Source organism: Bacillus rossius, chromosome 7 (genome assembly GCF_032445375.1).
Source record: "Bacillus rossius redtenbacheri isolate Brsri chromosome 7, Brsri_v3, whole genome shotgun sequence".
Lineage (NCBI taxonomy): Eukaryota > Metazoa > Arthropoda > Insecta > Phasmatodea > Bacillidae > Bacillus > Bacillus rossius.
This window is the reverse complement of record NC_086335.1, coordinates 7,602,701-7,627,451: the sequence shown is the minus strand read 5'-3', so window position 1 is coordinate 7,627,451 and position 24,751 is coordinate 7,602,701. Positions and strand designations below refer to the sequence as shown.

The following is a 24,751-nucleotide window of genomic DNA, read 5'->3' as shown; positions in this document are numbered from 1 at the left end:
AGTTTTGAAATTATGACAGCAAAGAGATTACATTCACTTACCATGTAAAATGGCTAGTTTAAGCCGTAGTTCTGATGAATTGCTGGTAGAGATGGGTCGAGTCTTGGTTTATCGAGTCGAGCCGAGCCGAGTTGGGTCAGATTGACTTGACTCGAAAACCGAGTCACATATTTTATCAAGTTCGAGACTCGAAACACGTTTCGAGTTAAGTACCAGCATAGTGACATTATAGCACTTTATTATAGGTTGTCTTAACGTTTTCGCCAAGTCATTAATACAGCAAGAAATGATAATGACCTTTAAACAAAACAAATCCCGTGCAAACCTAACCTTGCCTGCTAGGTACCGTGCTACGGCGCTAAAATAGGCACAAGTGCAACCAAACCTAGGCCTACCTTCATTTATGAACGTGACGTCGTAACATGATTTTGTCGATAGTGGCGACAGTTTATAGGACAAAATTATGTCACATGACCATTTTTTATATTAAAAAAAAGGCTTGGAATACAGCGTGCACTGTTTTCATTTTGTTTTTCATCCTGTGTTTACTTCAAATACGGTACTGTATTTGTTTACAAAATACGTCAAATGGATTTTCACTGAAGAAAAATATGTTGCAAAACGCACATGTATTAATAATCATCACGTTTATCGTGCCCCATTCATAAAAACTCGTATCAACAAGAGATTTCCGTAACCTAAAAATAAAAACATAAAATAATTATATTGTAATATTTAGTAAATAACACCAAACCGTGATGCGTGAAAATGGCTGCGTGTAAGGCCAGCCAGCCTTGCATTTTGGAACTAAATTTAGCTGTGCTCCGCTACGCAGCGCTGCGTGTCAATAACGTTTAGGATAATATTACTTTCCTTTTGTTTGAATAAAATATAATAATAACAACGCTCATGCATTTTATTTGGCAATCAGTTACTGATCGCCAAATCAAATGCATGAAATATTTATTTAAAAACATATTGATATTCTTGTAGTTGTAACAAGTTCCGGGCGAATAATCTTGCCGCGAAAAGTGTATTTACATTGAGAATGTGACAATTTTGTTCATGTGGGGATCTGCCGGTGGATCGAAAAAAAAAGTTACGTAACTCGGGAAGCCTTCTTTTCACAGACGAAAGAGCCAAACTCCCGATCGTTACATCTTCGTTTTTTTTTTTTGTTCATACATTGTAAATAAATATGGCGGTGTTGATAAAAGGAAATACCATAAACAAGGCAACAGTATTTATTTGTACGCCGCCATATTTTTCGTTTGCAGTGTGTCCGTGAATGTTTATTTTGGACAACTCATGATAACTATGGTCAATTAGGTTAGGTTCGCTATATTATAAATACTTTAAAACATTATGGACGGTTGATTTGGTTAGGATAGCTACATTAAAGATACTGTGAAATCATGTTGAAATAAAGCTTAGTTTTTTATATTTAAATAATATAATGATTTGAATTAATCATTTAAAATATTTAAATAACATAATGATTTTCTAATTAATCATTTAAAATATTTAAATATTGCAGATGCATCTTGGATACACAATTTTTATATCAATGGGTGTAAAAATATTTTATTTATCATATTCGACGCAACAAATTATAAAATTATGAAACTCGAACTGACTCGACCTCTTCAAAAATTTGGTGACTCGAACTCGACTCGACTCGAAATATGAATTGCTAAACTCGTCTCGACTCGACTCGAAGCCAAAAAACCTCAACTCGTCCATCTCTAATTGCTGGCGCTATTTTTAAAGCGTAAAAATTTTGTCTTTTTTGGAATATTTCACCAAATCAATCAGTTCAGCGGCAACATGTAACGAATGCAATAAAATCTTCTGTACACTCCGAGGTAAGTTTATTCATACTACCCCATGGCAAAATAAATTGTATAAAGAAAAATACGCCATAAGGCACATTACTTCTTTTTGTTATTCATGGAAGAACTACCTTACACTAAGTAAACACAATAGTTGTGAAATCTATATAATCTCTCTTGTTAAATGTAAAGATCAGTTTGAATGTACCTATAAAATATCTGGTGTAATTTTAAGGGTTTCTGGGTTATACTAGATTAGCTGCAGTAAATATAATGTAAAATGGAGTGTATGGTTAGCTACACAAAATATGTAAAATGATAGGGATGACTAGGTTAGCTTGGCTATATTTAAAATGCTGTAAATTCTTATGAATTTTTGGTTATGTTAGGTTTGTTACTTTTAACATGTAAAATCATATGAATGTTTGGTTGAGTTAGGTTTGTAGCATTTAAAATACATGTTGGGACAATGAATGAACATTAGCTGAAAGATAACGTTTTTAATAAATTTTTTTTTTCTGTTTGCACCATTGTCATAAATAATTGCCTGTATTAGGTGAGCTATATTAAAATTACTGTTCATTGCAAGAAAATGCAATCAGGGAACCCTTAACCCTGCTGCACTAAACAATTTGCAAAAATAATAGCTTCTGAATTTCTGCCGTTTGATTATGTTGAAGGCAAAGGGTTGAGGGAGTTACTTGGCAACAAGTATGTAGCACCCACTTAGTGCCCTTTCGGAAAAAACATTCTCAGAACACTGCACACCAGCTTTGTGCAATGAAACCAAAGAAATGCTCAAGTCCCAGTTGTTGAATGATTTACCTAGAATAGCAGCTCTGTCTCCATCAGATAGTTGGACATCCGTCCACTGTTAGTTATTTCAGCCTGAGTTGTCATTACCTGCAATCATATTTCACCTACGTTTCATTTTCTTTTAACACTGTTGTGTTGCAAGAGTCTCACACGAGTGTTAACATCACCACAATGATCAAGTCTCTTTTGTCAGAGTGGGGAATATGTACTGAAACATCTACTGTTCCTATATTTTCCATTTCAGACAATGCACCTAATTTAAAGCTGGCTTTCTCTTCTTTGTTTAATGAACGTTCACGATATTGCTTTGCCCGCACCCTCCAAATAACCATTGAAGACAGTAAAAAGGATTCTCTTGGTGTGAAAACGCTACTGAGCAAGGCTAGAGGTATTGTCCACTACAGGAGGAGTAGTTTGGCTTGAAAACGACTACACAAACTACAGGCACAACTAAATATGCCTCATCTTGAGGTAATACAAAATGTAGACACGCATTGGAGCTTGTAATTTCTCACATTAAAGCAGCTGTTACAAATTAAAGCTGCCCTGGTTGCAGAACATGCCAATAGTGGTAGTACAGAATGGGTTTTGGCTTAATACTTGAAATTTGTACAGATATAGTGGTCTCTAATTTAAATGATGTGGGGTTTTATAAACACCTGAAAGTCATTGGTAAATACCCTCATAAAAAATAAAATATTATGTGGAGTTTTAATGTAATGAAAAAATTTTTGTGTATATGTGTGTATCTGTACAATGTAAAGCTCTTTCGATGTTGTTGCCAAAATAACTAATTGTTTATTTTTGTTCATGCAGTATGCTTTATTCATTGTAATGTGTAAAATTAAATTTTTAGTTTATTATTTTGCTTTCTTTTTTATTTGTTATTGTTAAAAATACAATACATACATATAATTCTTTAAAAGTACTTCTATCATTACGTTACTATTACCAATTAATATGTTACTTTATTTATACTTTCGTTTCAGTATTTAATAATACAAGTGTAATATTGCCTTGTTAAGAAGCATGTTCGGCTTGGGGAATATTTCTAGTATTGTATTCGATGTTAGTAGTGGCAGTGGTGGTGACAGTGGTGGTGGCGCAGGTGCTGCTGCGCAGCGACAAGGGCATCGCCAACTTCTCGGACCGCTCGCTGCTGAAGAACCTGGGCCACTGGCTGGGCATGCTGACGCTGGCCAAGAACCGCCCCATCCTGCACGTGGACATCGACCTGAAGGCGCTGCTGGCCGAGGCCTTCCACAAGGGCCAGCAGGAGCTGCTGTACGTGGTGCCCTTCGTGGCCAAGGTGCTCGAATCCTGCGCCAAGAGCAAGGTGTGTATTGATCAGTTCATTTACTAGTGTTCGTGATTTTTTTTATGCTTGTCATTGTCTCTTTAGAGTTATTTGCTGTTGTTTTAATGTTGCACATGGTTTTTTTTTTACAATCATACTTTTTTTTTTTTTTTCCCTAATTCATATTTTTGATTTGACAGAATGGTAATGTAAGTAGTGTGAACATAGTACATACCTTTATTGACAAGTTTAGGTAACTAAATAAATTTTTTATTATTGCTGCTATTATGTTAGTACTAGCTTACCCATGCAAATATTACGCACATTACTGTGTTCAAAGTTAAACAGATTTAAATAGATGGCTCCTCTTACATGTTAGTTGAATATAAATTTTACTTAGGAATGACACAACAGATGACATCCTAATGAAAATATGCATTTTATAAAACGTTTTTTATAATTTTTTTTAAGAAAACCATTAATTATAAAACTATTTGTCTATTTTTGGTCAATAGTGGGGAACATAAGCTTTAAAATGATATTTGAATCATTAATGTTGATGAAGAACTAAGGAAGATATGGCATTGCATCAAAAAAACACCCTTGAGAAATAATATATATGATATGTTTGTAGGTTATGTTTGTAATACAAAATATCAACAGTAATGTCAAGTAAGTACCTACTTATAAGAAAAGTCTGATGTGCCAGAAGTTTTGGTTAAGTGGTTTTTTGGTGGAATTTTTTGGTTAAGTTGAAGGATACTCTAAGATTTCTTTATCATAAGTTCTGTTTATTATGACGGAATTGTAATTTAAAAAAGAAATATGTAAATGCTGATGTTTCAAGTGGATATGTGATTCGATATTTATCGAATCCCATTTGATATCTATTGAAAAATCGACGCATCCATTTAAGAACTTCTTCTTAGATGACTAATTCTCAAATTTAAGAGAAGTAGTACATTTTTAGACCCGTGGGTCTATTTTTCGTCATTGGCCGGCACGATAAGCTTTAAAATGAGGGGTAAATAATGGAATTTGATGAAGGAATAAGGAAGATCTTGCGGACTGGCAGAAAAACAGGCTAAAGAAATAATATTATGTTAGTATTGTAATCAAAATACAAAATCTTAACTTACCAAGTTAACCTCTTGTAGGCTATGTTGGTGCCCGTGTTATTTTATGATTTTTGGATTATTAATATTAGGCAGTGTCCTCTATTTTCATTGAATGACTTGAAACAGGTGCTTCAGTAATCAATTGTGTTTGTGGGATATTCATCTCTAAATTTTTTTAGCTTCAAAATAATTTAATCACAAAGTTTTTGTATACTAAACTTAAATTGGCACGGTTTTGCCATGAAGATAATATCTTGAAAAGTACATTTTATAACTTGAAAACATCAAAATTTATATGAAATTGAAAATCCCGATTTGGTGGTCATCTAGAATTCTTAAAAAGCATGGTGTTTATATGAGCAGATACATTAGATGTGCTAATTTTGCTCATTAGCCATTCTTTATGATCAATGGTTGGCTGTTACTGACATCATAAATACTAGCATGAACTTTCTTTCTCAGTATCTCTATTTTCAAAGGTTATTAGAAGCACATTGCCTCCTTTGAATTCACATATACATAATTTGGAATAACAGTTGCAACATGCACTATGGTAGATAAATTTCTTAAGCTAATTTTTATATTTTACATTTAAACCATTTATACTTGCACTTGAATGGAAAATCCTCAATTAATTATTCAGTTTACTGTTATTATGCTGGAATTGTCTTCCTTTAATTAAATTCATATAATATCAGTATTACATATTTACAGTAAAAAAATTATTTACTTTCTTTGCAAATTTTATTGTGCAAATGTTAGTTTTTGTCATCAGATTTTCTTTGCTGTCTTGAAAAAAGCATTGGCACTTCAACTGTGGATTGATATGGAATATTGATTGCCAACTGTTGTGTTGCAGGTTTTTAAGGCCAGGAACCCTTGGACTATGTCAATAATGAGTGTCTTGGCTGCCCTACACCAATTGCAAGACCTGAAACTAAATCTCAAGTTTGAGATTGAAGTGCTCTGCAAGAACCTCAACATTGATGTGTCGGTGAGTTGAGCCATTCACACTACCTTTAGAACAACAATGATATGACCCCTGACAGTAATTAGGCTATTGTGTTCGTCTGTGATGTTCAACGGAATTCTTGTGCTGTCTGATGTTTAGAGGTTGAACATTTTTTGTCTGTGGTGCCGTCGTGTGTTCTCCATAATACTTGTTTAACATTCATTGTTGTTTTGTTTGTCCGACATAAGCTGATTCAGTCTTGTTGTCTGTGATTCATTTATCTTCATTTTTTATTTTTTTTTTATTTTGAAATTTTTCCATGATACAGTGCAAAACTTCAATGGCGTATGTCCAAAAAACTGCATTAAATCAAAATTCCCCATTGCATGAACCATTTAAAGAACGTACATAAACTGTAGTTCAAGTCCTTAATATTATGTACAATTTTAACATTGTCCTGCAAATTTCCTCTAGAATTAGTAACCTGTATTTAAATTTTTTTTAGTTGCAATTTTTATTTTGTCATTTATTTTTGCAGAAAATAAGTTGCAACTCTGTTACATGGTGCTAGATAGAGCATCAGTTTCAATTAATACACTGTTGCAATTATCACATTCACATTTTTTTTTAAATGTCTATACCAAAATAGTGCTCATGTTTTCAGCTGTAGTCCATGGTCTATCTGCTGGCTTGCGCCATCTAGGTTTATTATGCAGTGGTAAATCTGAGACCCTAAGGAATGCGTACATTTTTGTAGAGATGTGAAATTCTTTTAGAGGAATAATTTCCGTGTGTAAAATACCACCAGATTTGCGTAGTTTATGATGGTTAATATTTATTTTTAAATTTATTTTTTTATATATTTGGAATTTGTCAACACGCCCACCAACAGTCGTAGAGAGTACAATCTTTCTTTTGTAGTGTGTATGCATGGATAATGTTTAAAATTGATTTTCTATTGCAAACTCTTGAACAACTTATAAAATTTTACATTATGTAACATTATATGATAGGACAGGTAAAAAAAATTGAGGTTAAGTCGTATAGAACTGTAGTGTACCCATATGTTTAGTACATATTATTTTTCTTGACCATATAATGGCTCACATATTTTATTTGGTCATGTTTGTATAAAACTGTTGATGAAATGTACTTATGGGTTTTGGAAACTGTATCTGTAAGTTGGAAAAATTTTCAGCTTTGTAGAAAATTTTCGGAAAAATGCTTTTCCAGAAAACTAACATCTCTTTATACTAGAATAATTTCAAATTGCAGCTCTGTACTCTATAAAATGCACGAGGCTGTGTACGCACATGGAGATGGTGACATGTACTTAAGAATGGTTTAGCGTTATATTGTTGAAGTGCATTGTTCAAGATGAAGTACACAGTTGATGGTACTGTTGCAGGAACTGAAGCCCTCGCCCTACCTGAAGGATCAGGAGAAGCTGCGGAACCTGGAGTACCAACTGTCGCACCCCAACAAGAAGCAGGAGACACTGGTGGTCCAGAACGTCTCCCCACCACCTGTCAAGCAGCATCATGGGAACCACGGTCAGTCACAGTGCTGTACTCACATACGCTTGATACACTTCCTGTACTTACTGTACGTATCATGCAGGGTGGCCAGCCAACCGGGAAATTAGGAAATACGGGAAATAGCCAGGATTTCTTAAAAAAACCAGGAATACCTGGAATCAACCAGGAATTTTTATTAGAACCGGGAATTTTTTTTATGAAGTAACGATCGCAAAAATATACAGCTGTTAAATGAGCACGTTCACCACCCGTCGAAGCACGACAGTATGCTCGTGAGCTATATTTTGAGAAAGTTAATTTGTTCATATTGCATTTAAAAACTTTTGTAGTACGTAAGAAACTGTTAACAATTCAGACTTCCATACTTATTATGTTTCTGTATTCAAAAGCAACAGCATTTTGGCTGAAAATGTTGTTGTAGGGTGGTAGTAATTTCTCGCACGGCATGTTGGTAGCACTAGTTTTGTGTGTATATTTGTTTTTACTTTGCGCTCATGTTGTTGCGTCACGGTATCACGGATACTTTTCTCGAGTTTTTTTAAAAGTTAAGTTGTGCGGGACGTTTTGAATTTTTTAATCTAACATGTAATTGGCGCAGACTATCAAAATGTCAACGAGTTCGGTCACCACATACAATGACAAATATACGGAAGAGTTTGAATGGGTGGAGAAAGATCCAAAGTGCAGGACAAACGCTATTTGCAATTTGTATAATGTTAAAATCAATATCGGTAGCATGGATGGGAAGAACAGCATTAGCCAGCCACGCAAGAGGGGCAAAACACGTGCGTTTGCTGTCAAGTAATTTTTGTAACGTGAGATTATAAATTTTTTTGTTGGTGGTAGGTTTTGTTTTAAGCAAGTTCATTGATTTAATTTTTAAGCCTATAGTTAAGTTGTCTATTGTTTAACGCCAATAAAACATATTGTGTGTGCTTTGTGTAACAAAAATACAAATTGTATGCAAATATTGATAAAAACAACCCTTGAAAAAACCTGGAAATAACCAGGAATTTTATTATCCCAGAAGAGTGGCCACCTTGTCATGTACATAGACTGAATAAGTTGCAATCAATACTAGGTTTTATTCACCATTAGTCTTAGTATCACTATTAGACTGTTGACATAACAAGGCAAATCAAATGTTATACATATAACACTGAATTACACTGTACACCTAAATTATTGGTTAAATTATTCCAACCCAAAAAAATTCAAATACGTAAAAACTAATTTATATCCTGATGATTTTAGTGGGGATATCAGATGATCAAATGTCTGGCTGTAGTGTATATTTCCAAGATTCAAAATTTTATCTCGGAGACAGTTTACAACTTAAATAAATTTTTGGTGTGAAACTAGTTCATTGAGAGACTTCTACCTTCATTCTCCTAAGACCTCTGGTCTTGAGAATGACACCAGTCGATCAATTACATTAATAGAAAAATGCCACAAATAGAGAGCCTACTTTTCATGCAAGTTACTTTTCCAATTTTTTTATTGATTAAAATCAAGTCTTATCTTCCGAAAGTTTATCAATCTAAGTTATAAAACATTCATTAGTCACCATTCAGTGGCTGGATAATATGCATTGACACTAAAGGTATTATTAAATTTTTATAGCATCTTATGTTTAAAAGTATGATGTGAAAAATGTTTTCTAAAATGATTAGGTGGAAAAAATATTGATTCTAAATGCAATATAAACAGTTCTAGTATTATTTTATTTTACTTTTTATATTTTATTATGTCAACATTATTTTTTTATAGTGCATTATATTGATATGATGCAATACAGTAGAACCTCGATGATACGTTCCCGTTTCATACATTTTCCCGTGTCATACGCCGATTAATTTTGGTCCCGCCGAAAGTACTATATTTACAATGGTTTACTTTCCCGGAACATACACTTATAATATCCCGAATTTCCCGTTTCATACGTTTTTACAAAGCGGAAAAGTCTTAAAATTCACAAATTTTTTTGTTATATTCCTCCTGAAAAAATACGTTTTAATGCTTTTATTTTGAAAAACGTTCATTGTTTACCTTTCCAAACGTAAGAAAATAACTTTATCGCACCATAGATATGGATGGTATCAGGAAGACTGTGCACCTTGCTACTAGCATATATGGCCAGCACCAAGCGAGACTAGTGGCGCAAACTAGCAATGATTATGAAAATGGTCAACGCGCTTTACAAAGGCACGGATCTCATATTTTGTGCATTCATTAATCTTTGAACTGAATATAGCCGTTTGTTATTGTTTTCTTACGATTGAATTGTTTCGTATTGTACGTTTCTCAAGTTAACATTTTATTGAAAATTGTTCTGTTGCATAAAGTTGTTTGTAAAATGAAACAAACAAGCAAAAATTTCTGATTTTCTTTTTACAATAGCCTAATTTTTTTAATTTCTAATTTAGACTTGGTGACCTTTCCCCCCCTCCAAGAAAGGACTGCTTTACTTGGTTATGGACTGTATTTTACATTTCTGGTGGTTTTATTATTTGTATATATAATGATGAATTCATATCTTTCATTAATATAATGCAATTATTTACACGTTATGTATTTAAGTTTAATCAGACATTGTGCTGGTATGCTAGATTGAAAAAAAAATGTTATTATTGCCATTCCCTTTTCATACACTTTCCCGCATCATACACCATTTTTGTGCCCTCCGTTGAAAAGTGTATGATAGGGGTTCTACTGTAGATAGTTAGCAAGTTGTTCAGAAGGAGTTGCCAGCGTACCGTGTGTGCTGCAGGCGGGGAGGAGGGGCCGGTGTCGCCCCCCACCCCGGCCACCCCCGCGGCTCCCATCACCACCACCCCCACCTCCAGCCTGCCGGCCGGCCCGCCCGAGCCCCGCTTCAGCTACATGGACCTGAACGTCACCTCTGTCAACACCATCGCCCCGCACATCACCATCAACAGCCAGGTGCCGTGCTCGCCAGACAACAGGAGTGTAGCCGTGTCCTTGGCGAATAACTTCCCGGCGTTTCACAGCTACAACCCAGAAGCCAATTGGATAAGCAATCAAAACAAAATAGCGCAAAAAAATTTATTCATTAGAGATCCTCGTTGCTCAAACTATTTTGCAGACTAAGCGTAAACTAACATGAAAGTATTCAGGTCGTCTGAAACATTTCTGAGCCTTTAAAAAAAAATCTAATAAATTTTTATTTTTCTACATACGTCTCCTTTTAAGTCTATACACTTCACCCAGCAAAGATCCAATCTCTTCAACCTGTCCAAATAATACTTGGTGTCCTCTGCAAAATAGTAATTTACGAAGGTGATGGCCTCCTCGTTCGACAAACATTTCTGTCCAAGCGCAACTTTTAGTCCAGGGAACAAAGAAATTAGTGATGCACCGATTATACTTTGCCGATTACAATTACCGATTACCGATTATTACACTAATAATTGCAATTACCAATTACGATTACCGATTATCAGTTTTTGCATAAAGTTGAAATAAAAAACAAAGTCTTTTACTAAATATTCTTACTTGAATGCCGTTCTGTTTTTACTCGTCGTTTAACATCTTCAAACATAGATGGTATAACTACAGTACTCAAATGTTTCCTGGAAGGAAGTTCATACTTTGGTACTGCTTTCTCCATTAGTAGCTTAAACCCTTTGTTGTTGACAATATCGAGTGGCTGCATGTCAACACAGATCATTTCTGCAACAGCTCGAGTCATTTCTTGTGTTCTTGGATCAGTGGGCAAGTAATTTTTTTGATACCATGGCTGGTAGTGTTGTTTGTGACAGTGCATGTTTTTCAGGTGGTCTAGGAGTGACATCAAGATCATCTACTTCACTTTCCCAACTTTTATTTATTTTTGCTGAAATCACTTCACTGGTATGAAATTTTTTTGCGTGGTTCCACATGTTTGTAGTTGTGTACGACTTCCGGTTCCCGCAACTGCCGCGTGAGATGAGTGTTCCACATATTAAGCATTTTGCTTTAGATTCACTTATTAAATCCAGCAAGAAAAATTTCCATACGTCACTTTTCGATCTTGAAGACGTCATTATGTTGATCAACAATCAAAATACAAAGCTAAACTACAATGTGTTTACGTTAATGGCCATTGTCTATGAAAAAAAAACTGCAGTATTCAATATTCATGACTTACTATTGCAGTGTTGCCAGCTTCAATTCTGATCGTCACTTGTGCAAACATTATGGTTGCAATTTGGTATTTTATTTTAGTAACTCCCGTTAATGACTTAAAAGAACTAAATTAGAAAAAATGCCAAATAATCACCATTTCAGTTTATTAATTACTAATTCGCATCACGTGAGCCTACTTTTCTCAATCCTTTGAGAAAGGGAATTATGTAGCGGCAGTGGAATGTGAACCGATGGCGCTATTGTGTATTTGTGTGTGTTGTCCGTTCCAACCTCACATCATACATATCAAACATGGCCGACATACGGTATGCAGTGAAAATTAGTTAGGCGCATCGTTTCTACGATACCATGTCCAATTTTTTTTTTTCAGACTTACATTTACTAATATAAGTAACATATGCCATATTGTGAATTGTGACAGCTTTAAAAATGCATTTATTTTCTTAACTAAATATTTTGTGCGAATAAATCACGTGTGTGATTTGGCTGTGGCCATGGTAAATATTGTGACAATAATACCATTCACGACGTTAACTTAACAGAATAAATTGTACAGTAAGTAATTGAATTGAAAGGGGTAAATACTGTAAATAGTAATACTGGGCAGTTATATACAGTAGAATCCCGCTGATGCGACCCCTCACGGTTTCCAGAAAAACGGACTTATAAACGGAATGGTCGCAATAGAGAATTCGGGCCAATTTTACCCCCCCTCCCTCCCTCCAATTATAAAGTGAATTTGCTTTACGCGAGTTCGGCTATGCTAGCCGGCTGGTTGTTATTTTCGTTCAAAACGTGGCGAAGGAACTTGTGTGGATCAGGTAGAAAACATTCGGATATAAACGAAAGATATAAGAACAATGCTATCCTGAAATGCTGTGACATGTTTTTGGAGTAGATAATCACAGCGACAGACCGACAGGATGCGCACCCGTCCTTGCCGTCAGCGATGTTTATTTTGACAGCTCAAGCAATTATCTTTTCCACGTCCCTTCACAGCGTAAAAAAAAAAAGAAAAAAACACGTGTGAATGGGTAAATGAGGGGAGGAGAGCGGAACTGCTGGCTGCGCACGCATCTACTCGCCAGTCGCCACTGTCTGTCGGCGGCGCACGCGCGTTTGTGCGTGCGTGTGTGTGTGAGGCTGGCAACCAGCAGCATCGTTAGCTAGCGAGAATTTGACGGTAAATGTCGACGTTGAACTTGCACTTCCGCTTACTGCAGGGCTCGCTCTCTTTTATCTCTGTCTCCCCCTCCCACAAATATATTGGCTGGCAGGTCTCGCCCTCTTCACCTTCTTTATCTTATCTCTCACGCACACTTGAAGCACCTAATATGTCGCGCCCCTCAAATTTTTCAATTGCAAAATGCTGCCTTCCTTCTGTACTGCATTTATAATTTCTACTCTCTTTTTAAGAATCGTGAAGAGAGTAGACTTCGGAATGCCATATATCTGTGCTATCTTCGTCTTGGAAATTGTTTTCTTATCCACTTGCTGTATAATCTCATAATTTTTATTAGCGACAAACTGGCTCGCTTTATACTTATTTTCACGAATCCACGAGTCAGTGTAAATTGAAAAACGAGTCACAATCGTCAAACGGGACCGGGACCTGGACGGCAATAGACGCGCGCGCAGATTTTATCAGGTGATGCGCGCAGTTTACCGGTATTGGCTAGCTTGGACAGTCTAGAGGGGTGGTATCTATTTTTAGCCGTCTTTTGTATGCCTGCCTGCTTACAGTACAGCGCTCGCCAAGATAAACGTGAACACACAGTGCCCAACAAAGTGTAACAGACTTGTTTTTCAGCCGATTTTACTCAAATTTCCGACTTTATCTGCTCATATTTTCCACGGTTTCTCAAAAACGGTCGTATAAACGGAATGGACGCATCAGAGGGGGGTCGAATCGGCGGGATTCTACTGTATGTATGAGCACAATTCACGAAACAAGCAAATATTATTAGGCGAGTGTATCTATGTACACTCCGAGACGTTGACATTCCCTACCTTCCACGGTCATATTCGTTAAGAGTTTTCAGCCGTTTGTAGTTTCAATTAAAGAACTTATTAAGGTTTAAACTTTAAATGTATTTTCTTTTCTTTCAAGTCGTATGGGTTTCAGCAACAAATTTTACAATAATCGGCAATCGGTTATAACCTAACCTGGTAATCGCCGATTACGATTAATCGGCATTGGGTCAATAATCACAGTTGCCGATTAACCGGCGGCATAATCGGTGCATCACTAAAAGAAATAGACTTTTGGGGATAGCTCTGGTGAGTAAAGAGGGTGGTCAAGCAGTTCAAACTGCAATTGAAAGATTTTTGCCATGACAACGGCTAAGTTGTGGAGGTGGTGCATTGTCTTGGTTAAACAAAATTTATTTTTGTGCAAATTTGGCAGTTTTTCTGCAATTTCTGCTTTTAGTTGTTCAACTATTGATAGGTAGTATGCACCTGTCATGGTTTTTCTTTTTTCAAGTTAATTGATTAAGAAAACTCAATGACTATCTCAGAAAACAGTCTCCACCACTTTCCCGGCAGGAGGAAGAGTCTTTGCCTTTTCTGTAGCTGATTCCTTATTTGCAGTCCTCTGTTTTGACTGTTTTTTTTGTTTCCTGAGTGTAATGGTGAATTCCAAGTTTCATCTACAGTAATTAAGCAGCACCAAAAATATGATTTATTGCATCTAAACTGCACCAACAGAGCTTTGGAAATGTGATCATTGGAACACTTTTTTGTCTGGCGTAAGCAAACGTGTTACCCAGTGTACACCTCACAATAGCAAATTTTTTCTTAATGTGATGTTTATTAATCTCTACTCCACTGTTAATTTTCTTTACAATGCAATATTCTTTTAATTATAAGTATCGTTTTCACAAATGGCATGACATGGCTATGCCAAATGTTCCTTAAATTGTGGAAATAAATGTTCAGGTATCGTAAACATTTATACCAATGCATCTGCATCTGCAAAAAAAAATGTTATATTTTGTTTCTTTGAAATTAAAATATGTATGTATGTATCGTCGTGCCATTTAAAACACTCTGGGGAGCTTTAAACAATTGGGTAAAACAGTCTACTGCCGGGGTAGGCCTCGAAGATGAATAGAAAAAGTTTAAAGATAGTAAACGACGGCGGATGTTAACCGATCTTCAACGAGCAACAGGTTAAAGTCGACGAGGTGCATGGATGGATGGATGCATGCATGGATGGATGGATGCATGCATGGATGCATGCATGCATGCATGTTATTTACATAATGTATGTTTCTTTGCCACAAAAACTCATTTCATGTTTCTTGGCTGTCAAAATTGTAAAAAATTTGCGAATTTGGAAATGCCAGGTAAAATTAATTAATTTTATCTGAAATAAATTCAAACCATTTCTTGAAATAGCCAGTGGCATTGCAGTTAAACCTAAAAAGTTTCAGTTGTACAATCAATTAAATTCTCCTTAATTGTACAACCCCAAAACTTTAAAGAATGTAACTATGTCAGCTAACTATGCAAAAAGTATGCGCTGTATATATTTTTCATTTCGTGAAAGTTAAACAACTGAAGAAGTCTAAAAGTTGATCTGTTATTAATATAAATATAAAATCATGGCCTGAGATGGGAGGCACCCCCTGTATAACCCGTGGTCTTGATTCAGGGGACTGTAGTGTGTGTGTTGTAACGTTGTAACGCTGTGACGTGCCGTGTGCGCAGCTGGCCTTGTTCCAAGCGAACCCGCACCTGAAGCAGTGCGTGCGTCAGGCGGTGGAGCGCGCCATCCAGGAGTGGATCCACCCCGTCGTGGACCGCTCCATCAAGATAGCCCTCACCACCTGCGAGCAGATTGTCAAGAAGGTAGTCTCCGTTGGAACATGGCCAAACCAAAAAGTGGTTTTTAAAGTTTCTATTATGTTTTAAGTGGCAAAACTCATTTTTTTTATGCCTCTCACATAACAGTGATAAATCTTTTGCTGTGTTGCAAGAGATTAAAAAAAAAAAAAAAAAAAGATTACCAGGCTGTAAAGAAATTGCATTTGTACTCACAGAGCCACTTTTCAGGTTAGTTTTTTGACGTGATAACGTCTTATAAATCGATGAACGCTGGCTGCACGCACGAAAAAGTATGACTCATTGTCACGTTCCGCCTGAGCCGAGCTTGCAAGAACCGGCCAACCACAGTGTGAGAAAATCTTCTATAATATCAAGCAGGTTAAGGCGGGCTTTTTACCTAATTGTTTGTGATTATATTTCAACAAATTATTTTAATTAAATTTGCAAAAACTGTAAATAATATTTAAAAATTAAAAAGTATGCAACTTTTCATCAATGTTTTCTTATGATGTTATCACGTAAAATTATCGTCTATAAACAGACTTTACAGATGAACCCCCCCCCCCCCCCCTTTTTTTTTTTTTTCTTTTTCTGTGACTTTTGCTTTACATGTATGGAGCCTAAAGCTATAAAGGATTGTTTTGAAATGAATCATGGTTAGGAACTGTGGAAAGCAGCATGTGCATCTTGGTTTGGAAAACAGACTATTTTGACCTCTTAAATGTGAAACAAACAATATCTAAGCCTTATCGAAAGACAAAGTCGTAGTTGAAGATTATTTAAACATAACTGTGTCATATTATATAAAATTAATACTGAAATAAATTTACAGTAAATATTGAAAGTAAATGTATTCCACCATTTTGTTTGAAAGCAAACAATAACCAATTAGCAAAGTATTCAAAAGCAACTGAGTACTGAATTAAATATAAAATGTGGTAAAACTAAATTAAGGAGGGAAAAAAAAAAAACAGAAAACTAATTTTACCCGGGAAGAAAAAAATTTAAATTGTGGTACCTCACAGCATACGTTGTAGATGTTATTTGTGGTTCTTAAGTACAACATGAAATCCAGCTTTTTACTTATTCTGTTCAAAGAAAATATGTTCGGAAACTCAAAAATTTTTAATTTTTATAAAGACATAGTTGAAGAAAATAGTCTACAGTTTGACTTTGACTTTTCAAAACTTTGCACTGTAAATTAAATACCTCTGTTCACCATTGCATTGTAAATGCGTCTCATATGCTGACCACCTAAACAAATGATGCAACTTTGTCGTGTGTGTGTGTGTGTGGGGGGGGGGGGGGGTTGTTCGTGTCGGCGTAAATAGAGATGTTGGGTGCCACCAAGTGGATGGGCATGTGTACCTGGCTATCAACTCTGTCCCTGGGCCGTGATGTGGCCCATGAAGAGCTAGGCCCGACTTCCCCCTGCTTCAATACACTGGAACTAACAGTTCTCTCTCAGCAGCGGGCACTCTATGTTATTGGCGAATATGACTGCCAGTTGGGTCTTGAGGCGCCCCACACACCTCAGTCTCTGTACTGGGCAGCTCGTGGTCGAGAGATGAATACGAGCGAGTCAGGGTGACTATTAGGTTTTATTGGTGCCGTCACGTCCATGGACAAGACTCTTTAGTAATCACACAATGAGGAGTTGTTACATATAAAATAGTTAATATTGCCAACTGCAGGTAGTCCAGCTTAAATGCTAGGACACCGCGTGGCGTGGCCCCGAAAGTACAAAGATCGTCGTGCCATTTAAAACACTCTGGGGAGCTTTAAACAATTGGGTAAAACAGTCTACTGCCGGGGTAGGCCTCGAAGATGAATAGAAAAAGTTTAAAGATAGTAAACGACGGCGGATGTTAACCGATCTTCAACGAGCAACAGGTTAAAGTCGACGAGGTGCAGAGATGCTTCCTACCCCGGCCGGTGAACGTAAGAGACCGGGAATTGGCCGCAGGAAGTGGTGAATTTACCGTTAGTCGATTAATATAGCAAAGCAAATATACATAACATGTTTGAAACCTTAAAAAATATTACGTTAATTTAAGATTATTCCTATGTATTACAATTTTTAATGGGGAAGTCTTCACCTTCAAATGAGGGTGTGCACCGAAAGGAGAAAAAAATATAAATAGTTAAAAAACCATACTTATTAATTTGACTAAATGATAAATGGTATGAAGCAGTAACACAGGCTCTCACACAGCGCCTCTTGCCGGGCGTCCGAACACGCACATACACCCACACTTGTTGGCGGGAGGCTTGAAACAGAAGGGGTCGGCAGCGGCGTGAGGCACATCGGGCTTAGGGAGGGCGTAGCCCTGGTCGACATCAATAACAGAGTAATTAGAAGTGCCGGATTAGAGAAGGAATTGGCGGTAAATGTTAAGATTGTGTTACTGAACTGGGTAATATAAAAAAAATTATGTGGCCATTATTTGTAATCAAAAACTGGTGAAAAAATACAATATATAGTGTAAAATTGAGCTTATTTCCTCACTTCTGTAAATGAGGCAGTTTTTTAAACATTTTGTTTACGTGGTGAAATTGATTAGATTTCGTGCCATAGGATGGTATTCGTAATTATGTCTTGAGTAGGGATGGGTCGAATCCTATTTTTGGCCGAATCCGAATACTTAGTCAAATCCTTTAAGGATTTGTCGAATATCGAATCCGAATCCACGAAAAAAAAATTATTAAAAATTATTAGAAAAAAAATTTTCATTCAAATTGTTGTTTTCTAGTACAAATGAACCTAAAATGCTGAGACTATTCCATTAAAAAAGGTATAAAAAAATACAAATAACATACTTGATGAAATATGGGCATGCGATGCTAGTTAATATGACCTGTGGCTGCTTAATGGAACATGCCTGATGTACAATTAGTAGGCCTACTACAGGTAAAATATGTAACGATCAATTCCGCTATTTACGTTTTTTCCCCTCGTAACATAACCCCAAATCGCGACAATTAACAGTCACCACCACAGATCATATCTCAAACACGGGAAAAAGTTTTGGTCCTGCCATTTTTTCTCATTAAGATATAAGCTATTTTTCTCCAGGATGTCAATAAAGTTATTTTCCCATATCAAACGTTTTATGTATTTTACAAGTTGAAATTTATTATTAGTTTGAATACTACCACTTGCTGATTTAATGTGAAAATTTTTTTAAAGATATTTTCAAACGTGTTGAATTATGTCGTTGCATCTTAGCATCATTCACGTTTGGTTACGTTGATTCCTGTATAGAGTGCGCGCACGTAGTGGGCTATCGATAAATCGTCGATGATTGAATGCCCCACGCACGCTCTATCAAGTACTAAGTAAGCTACCTATTTTTTCGTTAGTATGTAGAGGTGTAAAAGTAACGAAAAAAAGCGTACCCGTATGTATTCGTTACTATAACAATTAGTACTCGTTACTATTGTATCGTTACGTTACTCGTTAATTCTGATACCGCATAAATTGCTAAGTATGACGTCGCGTAAATAATAATAAATATAATATAAACAATTAACAATATTTGGTAATTAACAGTTTTTGTTAACCAAGAAACAATTAAATCTCTATTAGAGCGGTTTTATTATATTATCTCTTTTAAGATAAAAACAAAGAAACACATGAAAATACGCGATAATAAAAAACAAAAACATACATATTTCTAATTTGTAAAAAATACTTTCTTATAAACAGAAAAAAACTTGGACGACGAATTTCCAAATTATACTTTACTTAATAAACAAACATCGTCCTTTGTAACGTAAATTCATCGAATATGCGCGCGCATGCGTAAAACATACGAAAAATGTGTGTAACGAAATCCAGCCGTGTGTAGCGTTTCGTTACTAATAACTCGATGGCGCACCCTATGGGCGCACCCGTTACTTAGTACCGAATACATGCGGTTTGCTACAGCTCTATTAGCATGTACTACGAAGATAATTATGCGTTAATTCCGTCTTTCGTCCGAGTTCCGTTTTTCTGTTTTTATTTGAACGAAATGTATTTTTTATGCACGGTTTGATTATAAAATGTGCATCTATCATCCCTTAAAACACATACTTCACGTTTTTCCCGCATTGCTGGCGCTGGCACTGACCTTGACACAGTTGTCTCGCCGCGCCGCGTCATTTCAAAACATTCTTCGAGCAGCAAAGTTGTAGGTTTGCGGTTATACTGCGATTCCCACTTTCAGTTTTGGATATTTGGATAAAAATCATCGCATTATATTCGGGTAAATACGGTTATATCTACGGACATATTTCTCTTGTTCTTGGCTGAATGTTTACTAATGTGTGTGGTTTTTGCCAATTAGCTACTTGAATCCTTGCAGATTCGCTGAATCTTCGCAGATTCGTCAAATCCCTCGAATCCCTTGGATTCGAGGGATTCGACGAATCCTGGATTTGACCGGCCCATCCCTAGTCTTGAGCATTAGCTTCATCAAGAAATCCTTATAGGTATTTTTTTTTTATGTTGGTGTTCCATAGATGTTGCATGAGATTTTCCAAGTAAATGCAAACAACATGGTCTTAATGTAGACTGTTTTAATATAGTCTCATATTTCGTGCTTCTTAGAGGACATTCTTCTGTATCATAGTCATTGCTTGAGAACACCATCGTGGAAGCAAGTTTCATAGGTGCTGAGACTGCTTATGATTACGAATAAGACCGTCTTTGCTAAGACATTTGCAGACTGTCTAAGCAATTGCTTGTTTAGCTCAGTGTAGTAAATGGCTATACTTGTGAACTTCGTATTTTTAAACTGGCATAAATTTAGTATAAAGTGTAGAAGCAATTGGATTTGCATTTTAAATTATTTTAGTGCTGGTTTGTGACCGGTGGTTATATTTTAAAGTGGTTAACAGTCCTGTTTTTTCACATAGCAATTGCATAATGAACGAGTCCAATGGATTTCTAAGACGATGAGTTTAATGTAGACATGGTTGATGATGTATTTATCAACATCAGAAAAAAGAAAATCTATATTCCCAAAAAGTCCACTTGGCCTCTAAACAACGGTTCCCACCTCGTGGGACTGGCATAGGTGCAGGACTCACCCCTTGTTTCCCTTTGTCACCCTTTCCCAGAAGGAACACACCCGAGGGTACCCGAATGGCTTCGTCTCACTGCTGTGTACTTGATCTGGATGGCCGTATCTACGTCCTGAACTTAAGGCAGTTTATTCTACTCAGTGGTCTGGCACCTCGAGAATTATGTTCTTCGACCTCATAGCTCATGAGGGTAGCCAGAAGTAGTGATAACGAGTTCATCCATGGTTGTGATTTCTGCAGCTGTTCAGCTGGTGTCCTCCTGGTGCCCTCCTTGCAGAGCATTGCAAACCATTTTTATGTTTTCCTGAGGGCTGACAACTGCCAGCAGGCCAGTTTATAGCCGTGTGCACTCGTCTTGCCTGGAGAGGATGGGATGAGGCGGGTTTGCCCTGGGCAGCGTGAGATGCTGATGCAGTCACCGTGACAATGAGCACACAAGCCACGTGCAAGGCGGTGCAGGCACACACTCATGTTTAACAAGGAAGGGGCTAATAATGGTTTAACAATTGAGGAAAATCACAGCACGGCACAGCGCGTGTTCCACACTATTTAATAAAATTTAACTCGTAAATTTTGTAATAGTCAATGATAATTCACAGTTAAATGACAATGTAAACATTCTTCACTATTAATGTAACAGTATTTCAGAGATAATATATACCTAGTTGAAACCATGAATGTAACTAATTGAGGTGGCATAAGGATAATCCTTGGAACTCACATTCTGAAAAACCCAGATCTAAATATCCATCCGCCAATTTATCCATCTTCCATCAATATATCCATCTTCGATCTAGCCATCCATTCAACCATCTCTCTACCCTTCCACTCAACTACCCACTCATCCATTCATCCACCATTCTACCCACCCATCCATCCAAGCACCCATCCATTCTTCAATCCATCCACCCATCCTTCCATTCCATCCACCCACATAACCATCCATCTGCCCATCTTTTTTTACCTATGCCTCCACCTATTCATCCACCCTTCCATTCACACCCATTCTTCCATCCATACTCTCACCCAACTATCCTTTAATCGATCCAGACATCCATTAACCCATCCATTCGACCACCCACCTGCCCATTAATCCATCTTTCCAGCCACATACCCATCCATCCATGAACTTTTCTATCAATCTTTGCACCCACCTATTCACCCATATAACTACCCTACCACTCATCTTTCTCACTATCCATCCTTCCATCCATTGATCCACCTATCCTTCTGTCCATCCATCATCCATTTATCCAATTATCAATCCATCCACACATCCTTCTTTCCAACTAAGAACTTATCCATTCATCCAAACATCCATCCTTCCATCTACACTTAAATTCATATATTAATTCACACATCATCCACCCACCCACCATTCAGCCATCCACCCAACCTTCCATCCATCCATCCATCCATCCATCCATCCATCCATCCATCCATCCATCCATCCATCCATCAATCATTCCAACCATCCATATATCCATCCACCCACCCTCTCATCTATCTATCCATGCATCCATCCACCCATTTGTGAATCCACTTAATCTTTCATCAATTCATCCACCTACCTATTAATCCATCTATTTACCCATCCAAACATCTGTACATCAATTTATCCATCCAACCATCCATCTATCCGTTCATGCATCCACCCATCCATCCACCCACCAATTGTTCCATATACCCATCCTTTCATCTGTTCATTCACAGATCTACCTATCCATCCATCCATCCATCCATCCATGCATCCTTCTATCCACCCATGCATCTTTCTATCCATGCATGTATCCATGCACGCATTGTGATTTTGCATTTTCATGGTTTTCCGAAAATCACAGCAAATGCCAATGCGAAGGTCACTTACCTACCTACCAGGCTTGGAGTGCCTGCCACACAGGGTGTGTGTGCTGCAGGACTTTGCCCTGGACCCGGAGGAGACACGGATCCGTGCGGCGTCCCACCACATGGTGCGCAACCTGACTGCGGGCATGGCCATGATAACCTGCCGTGACCAGGTCATGGTGTCTATCAGCACCAACCTCAAGACCAGCCTGCTGTCTGCGCTAATGGTCAGTACACGTTACCTTCGATCCTCCAACTGATTGTCAAACTGCATTATTAAATTAAAATTTTTGTTTTACTCGTGAAATCAGTTTTAAGTCAGGAATCATATAGCTATAGTAAAGGTAGTTGGCAATGGATTCTTGCAAACTTCCTAGCTTACAAAGTTTTCATGTTTATTTATTTTTTAATGTGATACATTTAGCAAATTCTTTCCCTTTTGATAGGTAGGAGATTGTTAAACACAACTTTGATTGGTTTTTCCTTTGAAATGTTACACAAAGTAGCGGCAGCTGTAGTATTATTACTACAGCTCGCTTAGCTAAGTGTGTTCAGTCACCCTGACATGTATTGGCCTCAAGTGAAACTATAGTGTCTAATTACCATGCTGTTCACAAAACCCACTGTTTTATTTATTTTATTGTGATTGTCACATGCCCACCAACAGCAGAGGGCTTTAGTGCTGGACACAACATATACATACATGGACATTTGTCTCAGAAGGTACATATACATTCACCTCACATCAGCACCAAGAGCTGGCAAGCACTACCTGAGGAGAATCCGCAACAGGCATAACTGCAGTGGGCCAATGTACGCAAGGAGAGACCGTACGTACCTTCAGAAACAAGACAAAACAGAACAAAATACAAACATATATAATTCACACAAAGTATACAAATAATATTACAGTAGAATCTTGTTATAAAGTACATCAATAAAGCCTCAACTTTTATACTTAATAATGACAGTACTTTATTCTGAAAGTTACCTTTAAAACGTAGTGTTTTTGAATTTTTAAAAATAAAGTAGTAGGGGATCAAATGTTACATTAGCTTGGAAGCAAATATTTGTAAAACAAGAATTAAAAAAAAAATTACTGAACTTAATACAGTAGCCTAAATTCTAGGCCTACATATACAAAATGACAAATGGGTTAAACTATTTTGCAGATATGTACATTTATTGGGATAGAATTCCCTCGTCATCTCCTAGGCGAAGTCTCTTGCGACCAGCAGATAAAGATGACTGTTCATACAGTTTAATAATTTTTTCGCGATCTTTTATTATTGTTGACAGTTTAGTGGGAACCAAACCAAACGACCGTGCCACATATCATTTTTCCTGCCTTTGTCAACTTCTTTTAAAATTTCCACATTTTCCTTCAAAGTAAACTGCTTGCGTTTCTTTTTATCTTTTTGGCCATCCATCCTGATTAAAATATTCAATCAACAATATTGTTTTCCTCGTGCCACTTCAAACGTAAACAAACCTCTCATCCATAGATAACCATAGCTCCGCACTAGTAGCGTGCGTCGAGAGCATGGCTGTGCCAGGCAACATTCCGACCTTTGTGGCAAAATAAAGCATGTCGGCCATGTTGTGTCACCAAACAGTTCAAAAATTAACCTGCATAAATTAACATTATTGGATTTTCTATTTTGTATATAATTTAAAATATAACTTTTATTTAACGTTTGTATCTGCGGTAATTGAAACTTTTAAAACGTGCTCTATAAATAACCAAAAGATGGCGCAGCTAAAAACAATTGTCTTGAAGAGGGGCGAGACAGCAATCGATTGTTTAGATCGTCTCGTGCACTAAGTGTGTGATCCATGGAGAATGACGAATGGCGCGTTATACTGTACTATGATTCTATGAATCGTTGATACAATGTTTGTTTACGTTTTATACTTGTTAACGATTCTTGAAAGTGATAAAAATTAATCGTAATGTACATTTATATTAAAGAACCCCTGCGCAAAATCAGTAACTATCATGTAAAATTTTCCTGATAACTGGAAAAGAATGGTCGTTGTATTGAAAGGTAGGATACGTTTTTAACGTTAAAGTGAAATATTTTTACATTGTTTACATTGTTTACATTGGTGTTTTGAGCGGGAATTTAAAATCATACGTTGAACTGAAAGATACGTTATTCTGAAGTACGTTGTAACGGAATTTCACTGTACACAGAAACATAATTGTCAATTGGTATAAGTGAGAAATACCAATAAAATTAAAAAAAATCAATTTCAAGAATAATTAGAATGAAAAGAATATAAACAATAATTCTTATAAG

At 36.7% G+C, this 24,751-nt stretch overlaps 1 protein-coding gene across 3 annotated transcripts in view; it reads left to right on the top strand.

Annotated features, from left to right (window-relative positions):
* LOC134533664 (CCR4-NOT transcription complex subunit 1) overlaps nucleotides 1-24,751 on the top strand; it is a 238,302-nt gene that overhangs the window by 125,494 nt on the left and 88,057 nt on the right. For all 3 annotated transcript variants that reach the window (XM_063371211.1, XM_063371210.1, XM_063371209.1), the window contains exons 20-25: nucleotides 3,757-3,984; nucleotides 5,923-6,057; nucleotides 7,424-7,568; nucleotides 10,324-10,496; nucleotides 15,417-15,557; nucleotides 22,520-22,675. In XM_063371211.1, the coding sequence (XP_063227281.1) occupies nucleotides 3,757-3,984; nucleotides 5,923-6,057; nucleotides 7,424-7,568; nucleotides 10,324-10,496; nucleotides 15,417-15,557; nucleotides 22,520-22,675 (978 nt within the window). The remainder of the gene's footprint in view (nucleotides 1-3,756; nucleotides 3,985-5,922; nucleotides 6,058-7,423; nucleotides 7,569-10,323; nucleotides 10,497-15,416; nucleotides 15,558-22,519; nucleotides 22,676-24,751) is intronic.